The 26,874-nt window shown below is 45.3% G+C and overlaps 1 protein-coding gene across 1 annotated transcript; it reads right to left on the bottom strand.

The window, feature by feature from the left end:
* Window positions 1-416: 416 nt before the first annotated feature.
* On the bottom strand, window positions 417-23,883 carry LOC112240666 (acidic amino acid decarboxylase GADL1-like). The gene is made up of 13 exons (XM_042314438.1): window positions 23,553-23,883; window positions 21,213-21,397; window positions 19,306-19,432; window positions 16,036-16,126; window positions 15,685-15,794; window positions 15,446-15,561; window positions 12,262-12,341; window positions 11,189-11,300; window positions 7,594-7,658; window positions 7,072-7,153; window positions 6,147-6,346; window positions 1,423-1,564; window positions 417-863 (listed from the first exon to the last, which is right to left on the bottom strand). Exons 1-13 carry the CDS (start codon window positions 23,581-23,583, stop codon window positions 690-692), a joined length of 1,515 nt encoding a protein of 504 aa, XP_042170372.1. The 5' UTR covers window positions 23,584-23,883; the 3' UTR covers window positions 417-689.
* Window positions 23,884-26,874: the final 2,991 nt, after the last annotated feature.

Here is a 26,874-nt window from a genome sequence, read left to right as displayed (position 1 = left end):
TGTTTTTCTTATAGGATGTTTTGGAAACTTCTTATAGGATGTTTTGGAAACTTCTTATAGGATGTTTGGAAACTTATAGGATGTTTTGGAAACTTCTTATAGGATGTTTTGGAAACTTCTTATAGGATGTTTGGAAACTTATAGGATGTTTTGGAAACTTCTTATAGGATGTTTTGGAAACTTCTTATAGGATGTTTTGGAAACTTCTTATAGGATGTTTTGGAAACTTCTTATAGGATGTTTGGAAACTTCTTATAGGATGTTTGGAAACTTCTTATAGGATGTTTTGGAAACTTCTTATAGGATGTTTTGGAAACTTCTTATAGGATGTTTTGGAAACTTCTTATAGGATGTTTGGAAACTTCTTATAGGATGTTTGGAAACTTCTTATAGGATGGGTTGGAAACTTATAGGATGGTTTGGAAACTTCTTATAGGATGGTTTGGAAACTTCTTATAGGATGGTTTGGAAACTTCTTATAGGAAATTTGGAAACTTCTTATAGGACGTTGGGGTACCACCTCTTCCGTTTCACTCAGTTTCAAAACAGGATCTCCTGTTTCGTGCCTACTGAACATGACCATTTGGGTTTTGTTCAAAATGGTACCCAAATTCCCTGTATAGTGCACTACTTTTGACCAGGGCTCATTGAGGGAATAGGGTGCCATTTTGTAGGTATTCCCCGTGGGATCATAAGTCCATCCCCAGGCTGTGTATTTGGTCCAGCAGAAAGTCCATGTCTTCTCTGCTGACCTGAGGGCTAATGATGATCTGTCTGAAGAAGTTAGCCTTGTCTCCATGGGGCTGGTAGCCTACCATCATAGAGCCCTTCTTCATCATGCGCTCCTTAACCACTGGCGCCACCTGGAGGTAGGGAGTAGTACATACGCTTGTGAGTTGGTGGAACTGGGAAGTTAAGGCGTCAGTATTTCCAATAATCTCTCCTTCCTTGTGAAGTAAACACTCATTCACGTGTGAGAACACTGAATTGGTGTTTCCATGTACCAGTCATTACCTTTCAAATCCATTAATTCACGGCAGAAAGGAGAGATTATTGGGACATAACCAAAGTCAAGTTGCATTTAGAGTCTCCACATACAGATCTAAGGTCCATTTCCGTATGGATTGGATTGGAGGATTATGGTCCTGCTTGACATTTGGTGTCAGTGGTTGGGATCTGAACCCACGCCTCCGAAAAGAGACTGGAGCCTAAATCCTCACGGTTAGCTAACATTTATCTCATTCATATCCTGTGAAATGAATGGTTTTTTTGTTTGTTTTTCAACATGAATTAATTCCTGAATTCAATTGTATATTTTTTTGTGTGTTATTGATGACAGGGCTTCTGTTAATGTTGAAGAACACCACAGGAAAGGAGAGGATAGTGTTCTGTATAACGAGGGGATGTCCTCCTCTGACTTACCGCATGGACATTTCTCCAGAACTCGGGTCCGTCAGCCATGTCCCTCAGACTGGGAGGAATGTACCAGAAACAGACGTTGGTGTACTCCGGCTCCATCACAAGACGGAATCCATCTCTCTTCTTGATCTCCTCTGCCAGATATCTACCAAAGAGAAGGAAGTCGAGAGTGTCACAAATAATTACATGACACAACCGTACGAAACCCCCTTTTTCAGGCTACAAGAGTTTTACTGAACCTTTTTGAAGACACTGAAATGTGTCTTCCAGTCTGTCCAACACAGCAATCCTGCTCCATAGTCTTAGAAAGTCCTACCTATTTTTTTTAACCAACTGAATAACTGCAATATCTTTCCTGTTATCTATGTTTACAACACAGCAGTGGTCCTCCTGCTATCCTCTAGACCACCACTAGAGGGCCCTGTCCTCCTGCTATCCTCTAGACCACCACTAGAGGGCCCTGTCCTCCTGCTATCCTCTAGACCACCACTAGAGGGCCCTGTCCTCCTGCTACCTCTAGACCACCACTAGGGCCCTGTCCTCCTGCTATCCTCTAGACCACCACTAGAGGGCCCTGTCCTCCTGCTATCCTCTAGACCACCACTAGAGGGCCCTGTCCTCCTGCTATCCTCTAGACCACCACTAGAGGGCCCTGTCCTCCTGCTATCCTCTAGACCACCACTAGAGGGCCCTGTCCTCCTGCTATCCTCTAGACCACCACTAGAGGGCCCTGTCCTCCTGCTATCCCTCTGCTATCCTCTAGACCACCACTAGAGGGCCCTGTCCTCCTGCTATCCTCTAGACCACCACTAGAGGGCCCTGTCCTCCTGCTATCCTCTAGACCACCACTAGAGGGCCCTGTCCTCCTGCTATCCTCTAGACCACCACTGAGGGCCCCTGTCCTCCTGCCAGACACAGCAGTGGTCCTCCTGCTATCCTCTATACCACCACTAGAGGGCCCTGTCCTCCAGCCAGACACAGCAGTGGTCCTCCTGCTATCCTCTAGACCACCACTAGAGGGCCCTGTCCTCCTGCTATCCTCTAGACCACCACTAGAGGTCCCTGTCCTCCAGCCGGATACAGCAGTAGTCCTCCTGCTATCCTCTAGACCACCACTAGAGGGCCCTGTCCTCCAGCCAGACACAGCAGTAGTCCTCCTGCTATCCTCTAGACCACCACTAGAGGGCCCTGTCCTCCAGCCGGATACAGCAGTAGTCCTCCTGCTATCCTCTAGATCACCACTAGAGGGCCCTGTCCTCCAGCCAGACACAGCAGTAGTTCTCCTGCTATCCTCTAGACCACCACTAGAGGGCCCTGTCCTCCAGCCAGACACAGCAGTAGTCCTCCTGCTATCCTCTAGACCACCACTAGAGGGCCCTGTCCTCCAGCCAGACACAGCAGTGGTCCTCCTGCTATCCTCTAGACCACCACTAGAGGGCCCTGTCCTGCAGCCAGACACAACAGTAGTCCTCCTGCTATCCTCTAGACCACCACTAGAGGTCCCTGTCCTCCAGCCGGATACAGCAGTAGTCCTCCTGCTATCCTCTAGACCACCACTAGAGGTCCCTGTCCTCCAGCCGGATACAGCAGTAGTCCTCCTGCTATCCTCTATACCACCACTAGAGGGCCCTGTCCTCCAGCCAGACACAGCAGTAGTCCTCCTGCTATCCTCTAGACCACCACTAGAGGGCCCTGTCCTCCAGCCAGACAGGCGTGTATTCATTCCGATTCTGTTGAAAAACGTTTCTTATAAACGGAACGAAACGGGGATAAACACTGAATGTGTCCAATAGAAAGTCTTGTTTGCAACTGTTAAGACTAATGATTAAACCCTAGATCAGCTAGATGCAGGCAAGAGGGTGACGGTATTGAATGTGTCACTGTCACCTTGACTACTCAAATCTTTCTCTCGACCTGTGTCCACCTACGTTGTAAACTTTAATTCATAGGCCAGGTTGTAGTAACCTCATGAAGGGTATAGGGGAACAATAGAGTATCATGTAGTAGCCTAAACCTATCACTGAACTGGGTGAATATTAATGACAGTAGCCTAAACCTATCACTGAACTGGGTGAATATGAATGACAGTAACCTAAACCTATCACTGTTGCATTGAACTGGGTGAATATGAATGACAGTAACCTAAACCTATCACTGTTGCATTGAACTGGGTGGATATGAGTGACAGTAACCTAAACCTATCATTGAACTGGGTGAATATGAGTGACAGTAACCTAAACCTATCATTGAACTGGGTGAATATGAATATGAACGACAGTCATCCAATAGGATGTATTAGAAATAAGGGCGTGTTCATGAGGAAATAAAAAGGAACGTCCCCCCCTCCCCCCATGTTAAACGGCACCGACCGACCCACTGAATCCTATACAGCATTAGACACATGAATGGAGTGGAGTGAGCAGGGCTATCAGTAACATCAGTAGTCTGAAAATAGCCTGGCCGTTGTCTGGCCTCGTGTCGTATGACCCCCCCCTCCTCTCTCTATCTTGGTCCCACACACCCCCGCCAGTCAGTAGGTCCTGAACTGTAAAGGTGACCGCAGGTCATCTGGATCAGAATAGATGAGAGGACAACTAAATGCCACACAGAATAGTTAAGGAACCCCCTGACCCGACTGTAATTTTACTGCCAACAGCCCAGAAATACAACCGGCTGACCTCCCAAATATACAGCTCGATTTTCTAGGACTGCTTGAATTACATGCAGTCTGCCGAGCCCATTCTGCCGAGCCCAGTCTGCCGAGCCCATTCTGCCGAGCCCATTCTGCCGAGCCCATTCTGCCGAGCCCATTCTGCCGAGCCCATTCTGCCGAGCCCATTCTGCCGAGCCCATTCTGCCGAGCCCATTCTGCCGAGCCCAGTCTGCCGAGCCCAGTCTGCCGAGCCCATTCTGCCGAGCCCATTCTGCCGAGCCCATTCTGCCGAGCCCATTCTGCCGAGCCCATTCTGCCGAGCCCAGTCTGCCGAGCCCATTCTGTCTGCCGAGCCCATTCTGCCGAGCCCAGCCCAGTCTGCCGAGCCCATTCTGCCGAGCCCATTCTGCCGAGCCCATTCTACCTCTGTATTCTCCAGTGTACACCTTGTTAGAAAGCTGTGGAGATGCTGTGGTTGCTCGTGTAGAACATCTATCATTCCTCAGCCTGGGTTATATCTATTAGAGAGGGGTATCTCAGGTGTAGGGTTTTACTCCATAGTTAAACTGCTACTACTCTAAGTGTATGAAAAACATACTGTTTTGGATAAGCAATGTTACTGTGTCTAGACCAGAGGTGACCACAGTGTAGAGATGGCCTCCTGTCCTCCTGGAGACTTACCGGGTGGCTGTACAGGCTTTTGCTCAAGCCCTGCTCTAACAGATATGATGTAGATGATTCGGCAGAAGTCTGCATACCTTAGTAGGTCTTCAGGGTCGGCCACCTTTTGCTAAACAGTCTATTTGTAGCTAGCAACTGCTTTGGTATTTTGGGCAGAGACACTGAGAGCAGGAAGCATTGGACAGATGCAGAGCCCTTCCCATCACTCTGTATTGTCCCCCCGTCCCCCCACACACACAAAAAAAACAAGCAACTTAAATACACAATGAAACCATTTGAATCTAAAGACATTAAGATATAATATTTGTCATATATCCCTTCAATCATTTTGCTATAACGTTAAAGTAGTCTAGCTTCTAGGTGTAAGCTGATGGACTGGGCTATTAGCTGATCAGACAGGACCAGACAGGACCAGACAGTCTGAAGGGGTCAGTCATGGATGGTGTAAGGTGATGGACTGGGCTATTAGCTGATCAGACAGGACCAGACAGGACCAGACAGTCTGAAGGGGTCAGTCATGGATGGTGTAAGGTGATGGACTGGGCTATTAGCTGAACAGACAGGATCAGACAGTCTGAGTCATGGATGCTCCAGGATCATGTTCAAGGGAGGCAGGTAGCCTAGTGGTCAAAGCGCTGGGCCAGTAACCGAAAGGTTGATAAATCGAATCCCCGAGCTGACAAGGTAAAAATCTAAAAATTCTGCCCCTGAACAAGGCAGTTAAACCCACTGTTCCCCTGAACAAGGCAGTTAACCCACTGTTCCCCTGAACAAGGCAGTTAACCCACTGTTCCCCTGAACAAGGCAGTTAACCCACTGTTCCCCTGAACAAGGCAGTTAACCCACCCACAAGGCAGTTAAACCCACTGTTCCCCTTCCCCTGAACAAGGCAGTTAACCCACTGTTCCCCTGAACAAGGCAGTTAAACCCACTGAACAAGGCAGTTAACCCACTGTTCCCCTGAACAAGGCAGTTAACCCACTGTTCCCCAAGGCAGTGAACAAGGCAGTTAACCCACTGTTCCCCAAGGCAGTGAACAAGGCAGTTAACCCACTGTTCCCCTGAACAAGGCAGTTAACCCACTGTTCCTAGGCCGTCATTGTAAATAAGAATTTGTTCTTAACTGACTTGCCAAGTTCAATAAAGGTTAAATAAATGTTAAAAGGGGGCCAGTAGAGGGCTGGGAGCTTTACTGTTGCTACAGTGCAGACGGCCTGCCACTACAATGTACACTAAAGCTCATACATTAGACCAACACTGTAAGCATGTTACTGGACCAGAGCACAAACAGATCTGGGACCAGGCTACATAGATGAGTCTGCTATCAAGTCTTTGGAGGAAAAACAAAAGAGAAATATAGTTTTGTTTTGACGTAAGACGTTTTCAAACTGACCTGGCCATAGCGAGGGCTCTGTCCACTCTCTCTTCCAGACCCTTGGTGCCGATGGCTTTCCACATCAGCCAGAACTTGAAGGCGTCGGGCTTGCGGCTGCACTGAATGGACTTGTCTCCCGTGTCATAGCTGACGTCATAGAACTTATCCTGCTGGAAGAGGTAGGAGGCCTGGGCCGAGTGACACCGCTGGAGAAGATTCTAGAACAACGGAACGCAGAGAGAACATATGAGTCTCTGGAGAAGATTCTAGAACAACGGAACGCAGAGAGAACATATGAGTCTCTGGAGAAGATTCTAGAACAACGGAACGCAGAGAGAACATATGAGTCTCTGGAGAAGATTCTAGAACAACGGAACGCAGAGAGAACATATGAGTCTCTGGAGAAGATTCTAGAACAACGGAACACAGAGAGAACATATGAGTCTCTGGAGCAGAGTCTGGATAACGAAGGAAGAGGTGGGGGAGGAAGGAGGAGAAAGAGAAGGAGGAAGAGGTATTTTGGTATTTTATTAGGATCGTCATTAGCTGTTACGAAAGCTACTCTTCCTATGGTCCACACATGACATAATACACAACATTCATTAATACACAACATTAATAGACAAGAACAGCTCAAGGACAGAACTACAATAAAACTAATTGTAAAAGGCACACAGCCTACCTATCAATACCAATACATACACACATCTAGGTCAAAGGAGGAGGAGGAGGAGGAAGAGGATGAAGATAATGAGAAGGAAGTGGAGGAAGAGGAGAAACACAATGAGAAAGAGATTTCGCTACACTCGCAACAACATCTGCTAACCATCTGTATGTGACCAATAAAATTTGAGTTGAGGAAGAGGATGATGAAGATGATTAAGGTGAGGAAGAAGAGGAGGTTGAGGAAGAAGGGGGGAATAGGAAGCAGTGTTTATCGTACCGTTTTGTCCCGAACCATGAATGCACAGCACTGTAGACCAGCCATCAGCATCTTGTGAGGATTCCATGCTACTGAGTTGGCTCTAAGAGGGAAACAAAGCAACAGAAAGGGTTTATTATGAAAGTTTATCCATGTGTCTTATTATGAACAAACCTGTTTATCCCTGATAAACCTGTCTTACTACCGCCTCCAGATAAACCTGTTGTCTTACTACCACCTCCAGATATACCTGTTGTCTTACTTCCTCCTCCAGATAAACCTGTTGTCTTACTACCTCCTCCAGATAAACCTGTTGTCTTACTTCCTCCTCCAGATAAACCTGTTGTCTTACTACCGCCTCCAGATAAACCTGTTGTCTTACTTCCTCCTCCAGATAAACCTGTTGTCTTACTACCGCCTCCAGATATACCTGTTGTCTTACCTGTGAAAACCTGCCCTGATAAACCTGTTGTCTTAGCAGATATACCTGTATCTGATAAACCTGTTTTTTACTTCCTCCTCCAGATAAACCTGTTGTCTTACCTGTGAATGCCCTGCAGCAGGTATCTGTGTTTCTTAGACATCAGGGCTCCTCCTCCCCAACATGCCTACAGGAAGGACAGACAAGAGACAAAGAAGAGACAGAGAACAGACAGAGAAGAGACAGAACAGACAGAGAAGAGACAGAACAGACAGAGAACAGACAGAGAACAGACAGAGAAGAGACAGAACAGACAGAGAGAACAGACAGAGGAGAGAGAGAACAGAGAGAACAGAGGAGAGAGAGAACAGACAGAACAGACAGAGGAGAGAGAGAACAGACAGAACAGACAGACAGAACAGACAGACAGAGAGAGAACAGACAGAACAGACAGACAGAACAGACAGAGAAACAGACAGAACAGACAGAACAGACAGAGAGAGAACAGAGAACAGAGAACAGAACAGACAGAGAGAACAGACAGAGAACAGACAGAGAACAGACAGAGAACAGACAGAGACAGAGAGAACAGACAGAACAGACAGAGGAGAGAACAGACAGAACAGACAGAGGAGAGAACAGACAGAGAACAGACAGAGGAGAGAACAGACAGAACAGACAGAACAGACAGAAGAACAGACAGAACAGAAGAAGAGAACAGAGAACAGACAGAACAGAAGAACAGACAGAACAGAACACAACAGAACTACAGAACAATAGAACAGACAGAACAGAGAGAAGAGGATCAGACAAACAGAGAGAACAAAGAACAGACAGAAAGAAGACAGAACTTTACAGAACAGAGATCCAGAACAGACAGAACTACAGAACAGCATCCAGAGAACAGAGAGAACAGACAGAACAGATGAACAGACAGAGAAGAGACAGAACAGACAGATCAGACAGAACAGACAGAGAAGAGAGAGAACAGACAGAACAGACAGAGAAGGCAGACAGAGAAGAGAGAGAACAGACAGAACAGACAGAACAGACAGAGTCCAGACAGAACAGACAGAGAAGAGCAGACAGAACAGACAGAGAAGAGAGAGAACAGACAGAACAGACAGAGAACAGACAGAACAGACAACAGACAGAACAGACAGAGAACAGACAGAACAGACAGAGAAGAACACAGACAGAACAGACAGAGAACAGAAGAACAGACAGAGAACAGACAGAACAGACAGAACAGACAGAGAAGAGAGAGAACAGACAGAACAGACAGAAATGATTGAGTGAATGATTAAAACAAACAAACTACTGAACAATACCCAAACGATTGATGGATGATAAATGAATGAAAGAATGATCTTTAATTAATGTTACATCTAACATCCTGGTCATTAAGATACTATATACCATCAGACAACAATATAATCCCCGTTACTCACCAACATCCTGGTCATTAATACTACAACAATATCATCCCACTGGGAACAACAATATAATCAACGTTGTTTCCACGTCATCTCAATGAAATTACATTAAACCACGTGCAACAGATGGGTGAGACAACAATATAATGTTACTCTAACATCCTGGTCATTAATACTATATACCATCAGACAACAATATAATGTTACTCCAACATCCTGGTCATTAATACTACATACCATCAGACAACAATATAATGTTACTCCATCATCCTGGTCATTAATACTACATACCATCAGACAACAATATAATGTTACTCCAACATCCTGGTCATTAATACTACATACCATCAGAGGACAACAATATAACGTTACTCCAACATCCTGGTCATTACAGGATAACAGTACAGTAGTAGATTACAGTATAATTAACAGCAGTTCCCTAACCCTCACCATGGGTATAATCAACAGCAGTTTCCTAACCCTCACCATGGGTATAATCAATAGCAGTTCCCTAACCCTCACCATGGGTATAATCAACAGCAGTTCCCTAACCCTCACCATGGGTATAATCAACAGCAGTTCCCTAACCCTCACCATGGGTATAATCAACAGCAGTTCCCTAACCCTCACCATGGGTATAATCAACAGCAATTCCCTAACCCTCACCATGGGTATAATCAACAGCAGTTTCCTAACCCTCACCATGGGTATAATCAACAGCAGTTTCCTAACCCTCACTATGGGTATAATCAACAGCAGTTTCCTAACCCTCAACATGGGTATAATCAACAGCAGTTTCCTAACCCTCACCATGGGTATAATCAACAGCAGTTCCTAAACCTCACCATGGGTATAATCAACAGCAGTTTCCTAACCCACCATCACCATGGGTATAATCAACAGCAGTTTCCTAACCCTCACCATGGGTTTCCTATAATCAACAGCAGTTTCTAACCCTCACCATGGGTATAATCAACAGCAGTTTCACCATATACCCTCACCATGGGTATAATCAACAGCAGTTCCCTAACCCTCACCATGGGTATAATCAACAGCAGTTTCCTAACCCTCACCATGGGTATAATCAACAGCAGTTTCCTAACCCTCACCATGGGTATAATCAACAGCAGTTCCACCATAACCCAGTTCACCCTCACCATGGGTATAATCAACAGCAGTTCCTAACCCTCACCATGGGTATAATCAACAGCAGTTCCTAACCCTCACCATGGGTATAATCAACAGCAGTTAATCCTAACCCTCACCATGGGTATAATCAAGCAGTTTCCTAACCCTCACCATGCAGTTTCCTAACCCTCACCATGGGTATAATCAACAGCAGTTTCCTAACCCTCACCATGGGTATAATCAACAGCAGTTTCCCCTAACCAGCAGTTTCACCATGGGTATAATCAACAGCAGTTTCCTAACCCTCACCATGGGTATAATCAACAGCAGTTCCTAACCCTCACCATGGGTATAATCAACAGCAGTTCCCTAACCCTCACCATGGGTATAATCAAAAGCAGTTCCTAACCCTCACCATGGGTATAATCAACAGCAGTTCCCTAACCCTCACCATGGGTATAATCAACAGCAGTTTCCTAACCCTCACCATGGGTATAATCAACAGCAGTTCCCTAACCCTCACCATGGGTATAATCAACAGCAGTTCCCCCTCACCACCAGCAGTTCAACCCTCACCATGGGTATAATCAACAGCAGTTCCTAACCCTCACCATGGGTATAATCAACAGCAGTTTCCTAACCCTCACCATGGGTATAATCAACAGCAGTTCCCTAACCCTCACCATGGGTATAATCAACAGCAGTTCCCTAACCCTCACCATGGGTATATTTTCAACCCTCAGCAGTTTCCTAACCCTCACCATGGGTATATCAACAGCAGTTTCAACCCTCACCATGGGTATAATCAACAGCAGTTCCTAACCCTCACCATGGGTATAATCAATAGCAGTTTCCTAACCCTCACCATGGGTATAATCAATAGCAGTTTCCTAACCCTCACCATGGGTATAATCAACAGCAGTTCCCTAACCCTCACCATGGGTATAATCAACAGCAGTTCCCTAACCCTCACCATGGGTATAATCAACAGCAGTTTCCTAACCCTCACCATGGGTATAATCAACAGCAGTTCCCTAACCCTCACCATGGGTACCCAACACCCTAACCCTCACCATGGGTATAATCAACAGCAGTTCCCTAACCCTCACCATGGGTATAATCAACAGCAGTTCCCAGTTCCCGAATGTGTTACATAACATATCTGACACCAAACAACCTTGCTGACTCCATTCATAGTTCTCCTTCTCACCTCATCTTTGGCTCTCTGTACTTGCTTCTCAAACTCCGCAGGAATCATCTTCCCTCTGAGAAACAAAGACACAGAAAGAAAGATTAACACGGATTAGTAACCCAGGTGTCATTGTGATGCAGGTCAGTCATTGTAGACATTGACAACAGAAGCGTGTGGTGTGGTCAGTGGAAATATCTGTGTAACTGTAGCAGTAACTAGCAGTAACTAGCAGTAACCAGCAGAAACCAGCAGAAACCTGCAGTAACTAGCAGTAACCAGCAGTAACTGTAGCAGTAATCAGCAGTAACCAGCAGTAACCAGCAGTAACTGTAGCAGTAACTAGCAGTAACCAGCAGTAACTGTAGCAGTAACTAGCAGTAACCAGCAGTAACTGTAGCAGTAACTAGCAGTAACCATCAGTAACCAGCAGTAACTGTAGCAGTAACCAGCAGTAACTTGCAGTAACCAGCAGTAACTAGCAGTAACCAGCAGTAACCAGCAGTAACTAGCAGTAACCAGCAGGAACCAGCAGTAACTGTAGCAGTAACTAGTAACCAGTAAACTATAGCAGTAATCAGCAGTAACCAGCAGTAACTGTAGCAGTAACTAGCAGTAACCAGCAGTAACTGTAGCAGTAACTAGCAGTAACCATCAGTAACCAGCAGTAACTGTAGCAGTAACCAGCAGTAACTTGCAGTAACCAGCAGTAACTAGCAGTAATCAGTAACAGTAACCAGCAGTAACTATAACTAGCAGTAACTGCAGTAACCAGCAGTAACCAGCAGTAACCAGCAGTAACCAGCAGTAACCAGCAGTAACTGTAGCAGTAACCAGTAGTAACCATGTAATACTAGCAGTAACCAGCAGTAACTGTAGCAGTAACCAGCAGTAACCAGCAGTAAGCAGCAGGAACCAGCAGTAACCAGCAGTAACTAGCAGTAACCAGCAGTAACTAGCAGTAACCAGCAGTAACCAGCAGTAACCAGCAGTAACCAGCAGTAACCAGCAGTAACCAGCAGCAGTAAGCAGCATACCTCTTATCTGACGGGATCACATAAACATTGTTGGTGCCAATTCCCAGGAAAGCCGCTGCTTTGGCAACCGAGTAATGACACTGAAAAGAACAATGAGAGAAACATGTCACTGAGGGAGAACTGGTTAATCAACCAAATGATTAGTCTGGGCAGGATCCACAATAAGGTGCTACAGTGCCTTGCAAAAGTATTCGGCCCCCTTGAACTTTGCGACCTTTTGCCACATTTCAGGCTTCAAACATAAAGATATAAAACTGTATTTTTTGTGAAGAATCAACAACAAGTGGGACACAATCATGAAGTGGAACGACATTTTATTGGATATTTCAAACTTTTTTAACAAATCAAAAACTGAAAAATTGGGCGTGCAAAATTATTCAGCCCCTTTAAGTTAATACTTTGTGCAGCAAACTTTTGCTGCAGAAGTTCAGCTGTAGGATCTCTGAATGATCTCTATGTTTTGCAAATGACTAATGAGATAGAATTTTTCCCATTCCTCCTTGCAAAACAGCTCCGAGCTCAATGACCTGGATGGATAGTCTCATCCGTTGTGAACAGCAGTTTTCAGTTCTTTCCAACAGATTCTCAAGGCAGGTTCAGGTCTGGACTTTGAAGAAGTTTAAAGCCATTTGGATAACAAAAGATATTTTATTTTTGAAACATTCCATTGTAGACTTTGCATGTTTTGATCATTGTCTTGTTGGACCAGACAAATCTCCAAGACCTGGTCTCAGGTCTTTCAGCTCCATCAAGGAGAAGACTTCAGAATGGCCAAGAGGCCCATCCATCTTCCCATCAACTTTAACCATCTTCCAGCCCTGCTGAAGAAAAGCCAGGACAAAATCATGATGCTGCACCACCATGTTTGACAGTGGGGATGGAAGAGTTCAAGAAGAAAGACATTTCTTAAAGATATCCAAAAAACGTTTTTATTTGCCAAAAGTTCACCTTTGGGAGACATCTGACCAAACACCTTCTTCCACATGTTTGGTCAGATGAAACCCAAATGGAACTTTTTGGCAAAATGCAAAACGTTTTTTGGATATCTTTAAGAAATGCTTTCTTCTTGCCACTCTTCCATAACACAGATTTGTGCACTGTCAAACATGGTGGTGGCAGCATCATGGTTTGGGCCTGCTTTTCTTCAGCAGGGACAGGGAAGATGGTTAAAATTGATCCAGAAGATGGATGGAGCCAAATCTTGGCTGACCATTCTGAAGAAAACCTGATGGAGCTGAAAGACCTGAGACTGGGACGGAGGTTTGTCTTCCAACAAGACAATGATCCAAAACATAAAGCAAAAGTCTACAATGGAATGTTTAAAAATAAACATTTTGGTGTTAAATGGCCAAGTTTAAAGTCTTCCTGAATCCAACAGAATCTGTGGAAAGAACTGAAAACTCCTGTTCTTCAAATGCTCTCTGCCAACCTCACTGAGCTATCAGCTGTTTTGCAGGTGCATTTATGGGAAAAACACAGGTGGATTGTATTTATCATCATTAGTCATTTAAACATTGGATCATTCAGAGATCCTCAGCTGTAACTTCTGGAGCAAAGTTTGCTGCTACAAAGTATTAACTTAAGGGGCTGAATAATTTTGCACGCCCAATTTTTCAGTTTTTGATTTGTTAAAAAGTTTGAAATATCCAATAAAATGTCGTTCCACTTCATGATTGTGTCCCACTTGTTGTTGATTCTTCACAAAAAAATACAGTTTTATATCTTTATGTTTGAAGCCTAAAATGTGGCAAAAGGTCGCAAAGTTCAAGGGGGCCGAATACTTTCGCAAGGCACTGTATATTAATGACCAGTCTGGGCAGGATCCACAATAAGGTGCTATATTAATGACCAGTCTAGACAGGATCCACAATAAGGTGCTATATTAATGACCAGTCTAGACAGGATCCACAATAAGGTGCTATATTAATGACCAGTCTAGACAGGATCCACAATAAGGTGCTATATTAATGACCAGTCTGGGAAGGATCCACAATAAGGTGCTATATTAATGACCAGTCTAGACAGGATCCACAATAAGGTGCTATATTAATGACCAGTCTAGACAGGATCCACAATAAGGTGCTATATTAATGACCAGTCTGGGCAGGATCCACAATAAGGTGCTATATTAATGACCAGTCTAGACAGGATCCACAATAAGGTGCTATATTAATGACCAGTCTAGACAGGATCCACAATTAATGACAGGATGCTATATTAATGACCAGTCTAGACAGGATCCACAATAAGGTGCTATATTAATGACCAGTCTAGACAGGATCCACAATCCACAATAAGGTGCTATATTAATGACAGGATCCAGAATAAGGTGCTATATTAATGACCAGTCTAGACAGGATCCACAATAAGGTGCTATATTAATGACCAGGATCCACAATAAGGTGCTATATTAATGACCAGTCTAGACAGGATCCACAATAAGGTGCTATATTAATGCCCAGTCTAGACAGGATCCACAATAAGGTGCTATATTAATGACAGGATCCACAATAAGGTGCTATATTAATGCCCAGTCTAGACAGGATCCACAATAAGGTGCTATATTAATGACAGGATCCAGAATAAGGTGCTATATTAATGCCCAGTCTAGACAGGATCCACAATAAGGTGCTATACCAACAGGGATTATAAAACCACTTAGTTCCAGCTGTTGCTCTGAAAGATATTGACTGAGAAACTCCCTGATAGTTGTGTGTTTGTTGTGATATGTTATCATAAAGAGCAGAGAAACTCCCTGATAGTTGTGTGTTTGTGCGTGTGTGTGTGGTGTTAAAACATTAACAGGTGTTGGCCTACCCTGGGTGTGTGTGTGTGTGTGTGTGTGTGTGTGTGTGTGTGTGTGTGTGTGTGTGTGTAGTGGTGTTGGCCTACCCTGGGTGTGTGTGTGTGTGTGTGTGTGTGTGTGTGTGTGTGTGTGTGTGTGTGTGTGTGTGTTAAAACAATAGCAGGTGTTGGCCTACCCTGGGTGTGTGTGTGTGTGTGTGTGTGTGTGTGTGTGTGTGTGTGTGTGTGTGTGTGTGTTAAAACAATAGCAGGTGTTGGCCTACCCGGGTGTGTGTGTGTGTGTGTGTGTGTGTGTGTGTGTGTGTGTGTGTGTGTGTGTGTGTGTGTGTGTGTGTGTGTGTGTGTGCGTGCGCGTGTGCGTGCGTGTGTGTGTTTTTACCTCCTGAGATGTAAACATGACCAGTCTAGGCAAGGCAGACAGGCCCAGCACCTTCACATCAGGACAGTGGTGGTACCTGGCCACGTTCACAGCATACATGTTGGACACAGAGCCACCTGCAGAACACAGAGACAATCTCTCAATCACAGGAAGAAAAAGAAGATGAAGGATAAAGAAGAGGAAGATGATGAAGAAGAAGAAGATGATGAAGAAGAAGTCAGTCTGTGTGGTTTCCACACCTGGGCTGAAGATGCCGTCCCCTCCCTCCTGCCATCCAATGATCTCAATCATCTTCTGCAGAACCGCCTCCTCTGTCAGCAGGAACACTGGAGCCACCTCGTACGTGTACCTGCCAAGACAAACAACATGTCCAGTCAATGACTCGCCTACTCTCACCTGAGCTACATACTATCCAATCAATCATCAAGAACGAGCTACAGACACTTCTGAAATGAATAGCAGAATAGTTGTCATTGATATCATTTCAGTGATCGTAAACATCCCTTGTTTAGGCACAGTTATTACAGTGAGTATGAGGTACATGTTGACAGACACTCGGATCATATGAGATGGTAAGATGTAATACTCACAGACTGGGGTTGATGGCTTCTGTGATGAATCGGCCCACTAGTGAATAAGGGTCCATGCCTGCATAAAGCTGGTTGAAGAAGAGAGGATGTCCTGCACATACAAACACACAAGGGTTTGATTCAATCACAACTAAGTTTCCAGGTTTTCCAGAAATCCTGGTCGGAAAATTCCCGAGATCAGGAGAGAATAAGCAAGAAAATCCAGATACTCCAACCAGGATTTATCATATGGTGTTTTGGGGTCTGGCTGGACCAGGCTAGGTGCTAGACACAGCAGCTCAGATGTCAGAGGCTGGGAGGGTTAAGAGGCTAGGTGCTAGACACAGCAGCTCAGATGTCAGAGGCGGGGGGGGATAAGAGGCTAGGTGCTAGACACAGCAGCTCAGATGTCAGAGGCTGGGAGGGTTAAGGGGCTGGGAGGGTTAAGAGACTAGGTGTTAGACACAGCAGCTCAGATGTCAGGGGCTGGGAGGGTTAAGAGGCTAGGTGTTAGACACAGCAGCTCAGATGTCAGGGACTGGGAGGGTTAAGAGGCTAGGTGCTAGACACAGCAGCTCAGATGTCAGGGGCTGGTTGGGTTAAGAGGATAGGTGCTAGACACAGCAGCTCAGATGTCAGGTTGCTGGGAGGGTTAAGAGGCTGGGAGGTGAGGCTTGCTAGACACAGCAGCTCAGATGTCAGGGGCTGGGAGGGTTAAGCAGGTCTGCTGGGAGGGTTAAGAGGCTGGGAGGGTTAAGAGGCTGGGAGGGTTAGGGTTCAGATGTCAGGGGCTGGGAGGGTTAAGAGGCTGGGAGGTTCAGATGTCAGGTTGGGGAGGGTTAAGAGGCTGGGAGGGTTAAGAGGCTGGGAGGGTTAAGAGGCTGGTGCTGTTACAGCAGCTCAGATGTCAGGGCTGGGAGGGTTAAGAGGCTGGTGCTAGGGCAGCTCAGATGTCAGGGGCTGGGAGAGGCTTGCTAGAGCAGCTCAGATGTCAGGTTGCTGGGAGGGTTAAGAGGCTAGGTGCTAGACACAGCAGCTCAGATGTCAGGGGCTGTGAGAGTTAAGAGGGTGGGAGGGTTAAGAGGCTAGGTGCTAGACACAGCAGCTCAGATGTTAGGGGCTGGTTGGGTTAAGAGGCTAGGTGCTAGACACAGCAGCTCAGATGTCAGGTTGCTGGGAGGGTTAAGAGGCTGGGAGGGTTAAGAGGCTGAGGGAGGCTGAGAGGGTTAAGAGGCTGGGAGGGTTAAGGGGCTGGGAGGGTTAAGAGGCTGGGGCTGAGAGGGTTAAGAGGCTGGGAGGGTTAAGAGGCTGGGAGGGTTAAGAGGCTAGGAGGCTTCAGATGTCAGGGCTGGGGGCTCAAATGTCAGGTTGCTGGGAGGGTTAAGAGGCTGGGAGGGTTAAGAGGCTAGGTGCTAGGGCAGCTCAGATGTCAGGGCTGGGAGAGTTAAGAGGGTGGGAGGGTTAAGAGGCTAGGGCTAGACACAGCAGCTAGATGTTAGGGCTGGTTGGGTTAGAGGCTAGTACAGCTGATGTCAGGTTGCTGAGAGGGTTAAGAGGCTGGGAGGGTTAAGAGGCTGGGAGGGTTAAGAGGCTAGGTGCTAGACACAGGGATGTCAGGGGCTGGGAGGGTTAAGAGGCTAGGTGCTAGTTTGGTTGGGTTAAGAGGCTTTGATGTCAGGTTGCTGGGAGGGTTAAGAGGCTGGGAGGTTAACTGTAATGTCAGGGCTGGGAGGGTTAAGGGGCTGGGAGGGTTAAGAGGCTGGGAGGGTTAAGAGGCTGAGAGGGTTAAGAGGGTTAAGGGGCTGGGAGGGTTAAGGGGCTGGGAGGGTTAAGAGGCTGAGGGCTGAGAGGGTTAAGAGGCTGGGAGGGTTAAGAGGCTGGGAGGAGCTACTGTTGCTAGCTTGATAATTTACAGCCTGGGTTGGATAGGGATCGGTTAGTGTATCTAGCGTGAGTACAGTTGGTAGAGCATGGTGTTTTCCAACGCCAGGATTGTGGGTTCGATTCCCATCTGTAAAATGTATGCACATGTGACTGTAAAGGTCTGCTAAAAATATGGCATTTAGTACAGTAACCCTTCCCTAATGTTAGCTAACTTTAACCCTAACCTAATGTTAGCTAACTTTAACCTTACCCTAATGGTAGCTAACTTTAACCCTAACCTAATGGTAGCTAACTTTAACCCTAACCTAATGGTAGCTGACTTTAACCCTAACCTAATGTTAGCTGACTTTAACCTTACCCTAATGGTAGCTAACTTTAACCCTAACCTAATGGTAGCTAACTTTAACCCTAACCTAATGGTAGCTAAACTCGTGAGGTTAGAGTTTGAAGGTCAGTTGGTTGATAGACCTGGTTGACAGGTGTTTTACATTTGGGGTCTGGCTGGACCGGGCTAGGTGGGGGTCAAGGGATCTCAGATGTCAGGGGCTGGGAGGTTTAAGGGGCCGGGAGTGTTAAGGGCCTAGGACGGTTAAGAGGCTTGGAGGGGTATTAAGGATGGGCTACTGTCGCTATCTTGATGATTAACAGCCTGGGTTGGATAGGATAGCACTGGGGGAAGGGTGGGAGCTACTGTCGCTAGCTTGATGATTTACACCCTGGGTTGGATAGGATAGCGCTGGGTGGAAGGGTGGGAGCTACTATCGCTATAGCCTGTATTATCCAGTAGCTAGCGTGAGTGCCGTGAGGGTGGCTAACTAGAGTCTGGCTAGTTAATTATGTAACAGTAGCTGACTGGGGGGGGGGGGTTAGAGGGAGTCTGGGCTGGAGAATTTGAAGGCTAGTTGGTTAACAGACCTGGTTGACACAGGTTTTAAATGTGGGGTTTGGCTGGGGGTTTTCAAGGTTAGGGATTGGCTGCGTGGGGATCAGGTTTGAGCTGTTTCCTACCAGTCTTGACACTATCATATGGCGAAGGAGATACTCTGGGCTGGAGAGTTAGAAGGTTAGGGTTTAGGACAGCTTTGGAATGAAGTTCATTGGTGTCTTTTAAAGAGTCTGGGTTTTGAAAGTCAGAATGTCAGGGTTTGGATGCGGGGGATGGGGGGGGGTTTGGGTCTGGGGGGTTTGGGTTTGGATGCTGAGGTCTGGGGGGGGTTGGGTCAGGGTTTGGGTCTGGGGGGGGGAGGGGTTGGGTCAGGGTTTGGCTGGGTCTGGGGGGTTTGGATGTTTGGGTCAGATGGCTGAGGTCTGGGCGGGGGAGGGGTTGGGTCAGGGGGCTGGGTTGGGTCAGGGTTTGGCTGAGGTCTGGGGGTTAGATTTTAAATCAGGGTTGAGCTGGGTCCTTACCGGTCTTGACACTGTATCGGATGGCATCCCGACAGCGCTGCAGTATCTGGGGATGTGCCTCGCCTCCTTCCCTCAGCTCTAGGTCTAATAGGTCCTTCAGCTGCTCCGGAGAGCGCCACTCGCACACCTGTTACATGGGAGAGAAGGAAATAGACTTTGGCGGTTTCTCAAAATGCATACTACCGTGCTCCGAGCACGCAAATTAGAGCACGGGAGGGTGGGAGTATGAGTCCATATCAAAGTTGGCAAAAACAGAGCACGGAGGGCACTTCTCGAATGCGTACTCCGTTTGTACATATTTCTGAAGCGTACATCGACGCAAGCTGCAACGGAAAGTATGTACAGAAATATGATGCAACCGTGTTAAAAATTATGCAACATTTCTTGAAATCAATGGCGGATACTAACTGAGCTGAAGACAGAGAAAGTACACTCCGACTTCGGAATTAAATGTTGCCTCTTCACATCTCATATGGCTAGCAGCATACCACCCTGCATACCACCGCTGGCTTGCTTCTGAAGCTAAGCCGGGTTGGTCCTGGTCAGTCCTTGGATGGGAGACCAGATGCTGCTGGAAGTGGTGTTGGAGGGCCAGTAGGAGGCACTCTTTCCAGTGGTCTAAAAAATATCCCAATGCCCCAGGGCACACTCTCATCCTCACAAGAACGTACTCAAGAGAACGTGTCTTAAAATGCACTCTGAGGGTATGGAGCGCGGTAGGTAGTATGCATATTGATAAACACCCTTCAAGTTACATAGTGAAAATGGTGCCATTTCAGACTGTTCCCTCCACTAGATGTTTGTTTACCTTATCCTTGACGTCAGACAAACTACCTGGGCCTATTCACCATTCATAAAGAACATGTACTGTATATCAATCAAATTAAATCAAATTTGACAGTAGCTATTACAGTGAAAACATACCATGCTATTGTTTGAGGAGATTGCACAGTTAGGAACTTGAAAATGTATATATTGACCAATTAGGCACATTTGGGAAGACTTGATACATCATTTTGAACAGAAATGCAATGGTTCAATGGATCAGTCTAAAACTTTGCACATACACTGCTGTCTAGTGGACAAAATATAAATTGCTCCTAGAGTCTGGCTAGGTCAGATAATGGCCTTTCTCTTGCTATTCAAAGATGATGGGGGGAAAAAAATCTATTTAAAAAAAAAAAAAATCTATTATCTTTTACCAAATCTAATGTGTTATATTCTCCTACATTAATTTCACATTTCCACAAACCTCAAAGTGTTTCCTTTCAAATGGTACCAAGAATATGCATATCCTTGCTTCAAGGCCTGAGCTACAGGCAGTTAGATTTGGGGATGTCATTTTAGGAGAAAATTGAAAAAAAAGGGTCAGATCCTTTAACCAACAATGCAGCTTTAAGAAAAATAAGAGTTAAGAAAATATTGACTAAATAAACTAAAGTTTAATTTTTTTTTTTAAATAAAGTAACACAATGAAATAACAATAGCGAGGCTATGTACAGATGGTACGGTACTGAGCCAATGTGCGGGGATACAGGTTAGTCGAGGTAAATAAGATACTATGTACATGTAGGTAGGGGTAAAGTGATTATGGATCGATAATAAACAGTGAGTAGCAGTCAATGTAAAAAAAATAAAAATAAAAGGGGAGGGGTCAATGCAAATAGTGGAGGGGAGGGGTCAATGCAAATAGTGGAGGGGAGGGGTCAATGCAAATAGTGGAGGGGAGGGGTCAATGCAAATAGGGAGCCATTTACCTGATACATTCTTATACAGGTCCATGTCCTATTGTTTGAAAAATAAACTGCAGCATTCTGGTATACTTCACAACAGATCTCATTTTCCTTTATGCATCCTGGGACTGGAAAGTGCAAAGTGTGAGAAATCATTGTAAAAGAGATGTTTACCTTCTCCTTGACGTCAGTAGCCTTCCAGACGGCCTCCTCCATGATGATGGGCATGGCGTCTCTGAGGAAGCTCTCTGCTTCCCGGATGTCCAGCGTGGGTCCGTTCAGAGTCACCCCGTCCACAAGCACTGGGGGCCGCTTCCCCTTGGGCTCCGCGGGGCTCGCTGAGGCCTTACTAGAGGTATCTGGGGGTAGGAGATAACAGACAGTAATGTCAATACTAGAGGTATCTGGGAGTAGGAGATAACAGACAGTAATATCAATACTATAGGTATCTTGGGGGTAGGAGATAACAGACAGTAATGTCAATACTAGAGGTATCTGTGAGTAGGAGATAACAGACAGTAATGTCAATACTAGAGATATCTGGGAGTAGGAGATAACAGACAGTAATGTCAATACTAGAGGTATCTGGGAGTAGGAGATAACAGACAGTAATGTCAATACTATAGGTATCCTGGGTAGGGTAGGAGATAAGATAACAGACAGTAATGTCAATACTAGTGGTATCTGGGGGTATAACTAATGTCAATACTGGAGGTATCTGGGGGTAGGAGATAGCAGACAGTAATGTCAATACTAGAGGTATCTTGGGGGTAGGATATAACAGACAGTAATGTCAGTACTAGAGGTATCTGGGGGTAGGAGATAGCAGACAGTAATGTCAATACTAGAGATATCTGGGGGTAGGAGATAGAAGACAGTAATGTCAATACTAGAGGTATTGATAGAGGGTCAGAGGGAGATAACAGGTCAGTTCACGGTTCTGGTGGGCTCTCTTGCTGGGGTCTTACTAGGGGTCTCTCCTGCTGGGGTATTACTAGGGGTCTCTGGTGGGCTCTCTTGCTGGGGTCTTACTAGGGGTCTCTAGTGGTTCAACAGTTCATATTTTTTTATTTTTTTATTTTATTTAACCTTTATTTAACAGTGAGTGGTGTCAATACTTGTCAGCACAACAGCACTTCTTGGACGACACACTTGATCAGGTACATCCAGTCCAATCACAGCCAGACTACAGCTGACTAGGGGTCTCTGGGTCAGAGAAACACTGCTACTGTAGATGGCCCTCTAATACAGCTGACTAGGGGTCTCTGGGTCAGAGAAACACTGCTACTGTAGATGGCCCTCTAATACAGCTGACTAGGGGTATCTGGGTCAGAGTAACCTTGCTACTGTAGATGGCCCTCTAGTACAGCTGACTAGGGGTCTCTGGGTCAGAGAAACACTGCTACTGTAGATGGCCCTCTAATACAGCTGACTAGGGGTCTCTGGGTCAGAGTAACCTTGCTACTGTAGATGGCCCTCTAGTACAGCTTTAACACTGCTACTGTAGATATATCCCAAAAGGCATCCTATTCTTGTGCACTAGTTTTGAGCACGGGCCCTGGTCATAAGTACACTACGTAGGGAATATGGAGGCCATTTAGGACGCAGGAGCCTGTAACTTGAGCCTTATTTCAGCTGTGATGCATTCTGTAAGCTCACCCTTATTTATTGACGTCTCCGGTTGGCTAAGGGTGTTACAAGAATGTGCACCGCTCATTCCTGACTGACCACTGACTGGGGCTGCAACTCAAATGGCCCTGGTCTAAAGTAGTGCACTATATGGTGAATACGGTGCCAATCAGGCCACACACGGACAATAATGACAGACATGATATAACTGTCATCCACGTTATACTCTTTATAGCCTATAGCCTAGCATCCAATAACCTGCAACACGGAACGCTGCATGCATGAAACACGCTGCTACTGCACTACTGGCGCACCTTGCAGCGCCTGGCCACAGTTGGTTCACGCTACCGCAGAAGGACAGACAGTCTTACTGTGCGTTCTGTGACAGACCGGCTCTTTCTTTCTTTCCCCGACATAACAAGTTAGGCTACTGATAAAAATAACGTTTTTTTTAAACAACAATTAAGTGTTAATTGTATCTACTTATTACGCAACGGTGTATTCTATTCAATACCTCCGCAGAGAGACACCTTGCCAGGGCGACTTTCCCCGCTGCCCATCTTCGGGAGAACTGTGCGCTGAGCAGCGAGTGAACAGGTAACGCCTGACCCGACCAGGTAGAAGGCGCTGGGTGGCATTATAGAACACTGACGTAAGTCCATTCTAAAGGCATTGTGACAACTTCTATTCTCCAGGCAAAACGCACTCAAATTTGCCCGGTATTTTTATTTTTTATTTTGAGAGAACAGTAAACATTTCAATTCAGGATATAGCTAATGATAATCAATATATATATATAATTTTGCAAATAACATGAAATGCTCCTGCATTTGCCTAACAAACATGTAATAACGAAGGAATAAGAGAAATAGCAGTCCAACATACCGTTCATATGTCTTTCATTCGTCGGCGCCATTGTTCATTTGTGGTTTAATTGATTGGTCTCAAACAGCTCTGTTCTTCCAGCTAAATTTTTTAAAATAATGTTTGAAGATAAACTAGAATGTCTCCTTTATAGACCAAGAATGTCTTTAACATGGTGACGTCGCGCCCCGTGGGCAAGGTTAGGCCATCCTTGTTACTGGCGGGTTGCCTGGGCGTCATGGAAGAACACTGGCTGATTTACAGTAAAGAGTCTAGAAGAATCAAGTTGACCAATTATTTTCTCTCTGCACTGTTGCCGCAAGTCCACGGCTTCACTGCGTCAGTGCGTTTTGTTTGTGTCGCTTTGAAATGGAGAGCGGAGCAAGTGGAGAGCTCTGATGACTGGGGAGGGAGGGAGGATACGTGTTCTCTTCTTGACATTCATACCTATATGTTTCACTTTAGAAGAGTTGAAACAGTTATGCTATTTTATTAGGGCAATATATTTCCTATGTGGAATATTTCCAATTTAGAATTAGAGAATTCTGTATTTTTCCTAAAGACATAAACGCAAATAGAGAAGTGACTCATCATCTTGCATATAGCAAGTGTTGGCATCTGTTGGTGGCTTGCATTTCTCCATGAGTAAGACATTTGACATCAACTTTCTAGGTATCATCGCGTATTTTGTAGGTAGGCCTGCCATTAGTCATTTCCGTTTCCTGTTTTTTGTTGTTGTAAGAAAAATACTTTTCCGTGACTGGATACAGTTAGCTATGATGCAATAATAATAATAGGTATTATTATATTTAATTTGTAGAGCGCATTTCCCACGCTCATTGCGCATCTTGTAGACATCAATAAAGTTCCGTGGCATTTAACCCCGAGCTAAGTAAGCTGATACTAGATCTGTTCATAAGTGCAACTAGTAGTACAGTGTCATGCTAAGAATCAGATCTAGGGGGACCTCTAGTGGCTGATAAAAAGTACTACAGACTCATTGAAAATGGCTTCCTGTTTACCTTTATGATTGTAACCAGGGGCAGTCTGGGATCAGAAATGCACCTTGGCATTTCTAAAACCCCTGGCCCATTGTGTTTCTTCCAGGGCCCCCAGTATTAGCCAGGCAACATTTTGAGCAGCGATCGGTGTAAGCATTTCAAAACGACACAAACAAAAACGCTCTGACGCAGTGAAACCGTGGCCTTGCGGCAACAGTGCAGAGAGATAATTATTGGGCAACTTGATTCTTCTAGACTCTTTACTGTAAATCAGCCAGTGTTCTTCCATGACGCCCAGGCAACCCGCCAGGAACAAGGATGGCTTAACCTTGCCCACGGGGCGCGACGTCACCATGTTAAAGACATTCTTGGTCTATAAAGGAGACATTCTAGTTTATCTTCAAACATTATAGATTTTTTTTTTAGCTGGAAGAACAGAGCTGTTTGAGACCAATCAATTAAACCATAAATCTCAAGGTACGTCAACAACACAGCTCAGGCACTAGGAAGCTCTCTCATCCATTTATATGCAGATGATACAGTCTTATACTCTGCTGGCCCCTCCCCTGGGGACTTTGTGTTAAATGCTCTACGACAAAGCTTTCTTAGTGTCCAATAAGCTTTCTCTACCCTTAACCTTGTTCTGAACACCTCCAAAACAAAGGTCATGTGGTTTGGTAAGAAGAATGCCCCTCTCCCCACAGGTGTGATTACTACCTCTGAGGGTTTAGAGTTTGAGGTAGTCACCTCATACAAGTACTTGGCTAGATGGCACACTGTCCTTCTCTCAGCACATATCAAAGCTGCAGGCTAAAGTTAAATCTTGGTTTCCTCTGTCGTAATCGCTCCTCTTTCACTCCAGCTGCCAAACTAACCCTGATTCAGATGACCATCCTACCCACGCTAGATTACGGAGACGTAATTTATAGATCGGCAGGTAAGGGTGCTCTCGAGCGGCTAGATGTTCTTTACCATTCGGCCATCAGATTAGCCACCAATGTTCCTTATAGGACACATCACAGCACTCTATACTCCTCTGTAAACTGGTCATCCCTGTGTACCTCTAGCAAGACCCACTGGTTGATGCTTATTTATAAAACCCTCTTAGGCCTCACTCCCCCTATCTGAGATATCTACTGCAGCCCTCATCCTCCACATACAACACCCATTCTGCCAGTCACATTCTGTTAAAGGTCCCCAAAGCACACACATCCCTGGGTTGCTCCTCTTTTCAGTTCGCTGCAGCTAGCGACTGGAACGAGCTGCAACAAACACTCAAACTGGACAGTTTTATCTCAAACTTATCAAACTTTATCTCATTCAAAGACTCTTACTGACAGTTGTGGCTGCTTTGCATGATGTATTGTTGTCTCTACCTTCTTGCCCTTTGCTGTTGTCTGTTCCCAATGATGTTTGTACCATGTTTTGTGCTGCTACCATGTTGTGCTGCTACCATGATGTTGTCATGTTGTGTTGCTACCATGTTGTTGTCATGTTGTGCTACTACCATGTTGTTGTCATGTTGTGCTGCTACCATGTTGTTGTCATGTTGTGTTGCTACCATGTTGTTGTCATGTTGTGTTGCTACCATGTTGTTGTCATGTTGTGTTGCTACCATGTTGTTGTCATGTTGTGTTGCTACCATGTTGTTGTCATGTTGTGTTGCTACTATGTTGTTGTTATGTTGTGTTGCTACCATGTTGTTCTTATGTTGTGTTGCTACCATGGTGTTGTCATGTTGTGTTGCTACCATGTTGTTGTCATGTTGTGTTGCTACCATGTTGTGTTGCTACCATGTTGTTGTCATGTTGTGTTGCTACCATGTTGTGTTGCTACCATGTTGTTGTCATGTTGTGTTGCTACCATGGTGTTGTCTTATTGTGTTGCTGCCATGTTGTTGTTATGTTGTGTTGCTACCATGTTGTTGTCATGTTGTGTTGCTACCATGTTGTTGTCATGTTGTGTTGCTACTATGTTGTTGTTATGTTGTGTTGCTACTATGTTGTTGTTATGTTGTGTTGCTACCATGTTGTGTTGCTACCATGTTGTTGTTATGTTGTGTTGCTACCATGTTGTGTTGCTACCATGTTGTTGTTATGTTGTGTTCCTACCTTGTTGTTGTCATGTTGTGTTGCTACCATGTTGTGTTGTTGTCATGTTGTGTTGCTACCATGTTGTGTTGTTACCATGTTGTGTTGCTACCATGTGTTGTTGTCATGTTGTGTTGCTACCATGTTGTGTTGCTACCATGTTGTTGTCATGTTGTGTTGCTACCATGTTGTTGTCATGTTGTGTTGCTACTATGTTGTTGTTATGTTGTGTTGCTACCATGTTGTGTTGCT

Source organism: Oncorhynchus tshawytscha, unplaced genomic scaffold (assembly GCF_018296145.1).
Source record: "Oncorhynchus tshawytscha isolate Ot180627B unplaced genomic scaffold, Otsh_v2.0 Un_contig_4367_pilon_pilon, whole genome shotgun sequence".
NCBI lineage: Eukaryota > Metazoa > Chordata > Actinopteri > Salmoniformes > Salmonidae > Oncorhynchus > Oncorhynchus tshawytscha.
The sequence above is the reverse complement of the archived record's forward strand: the minus strand, read 5'-3'. Positions and strand labels throughout refer to the sequence as shown.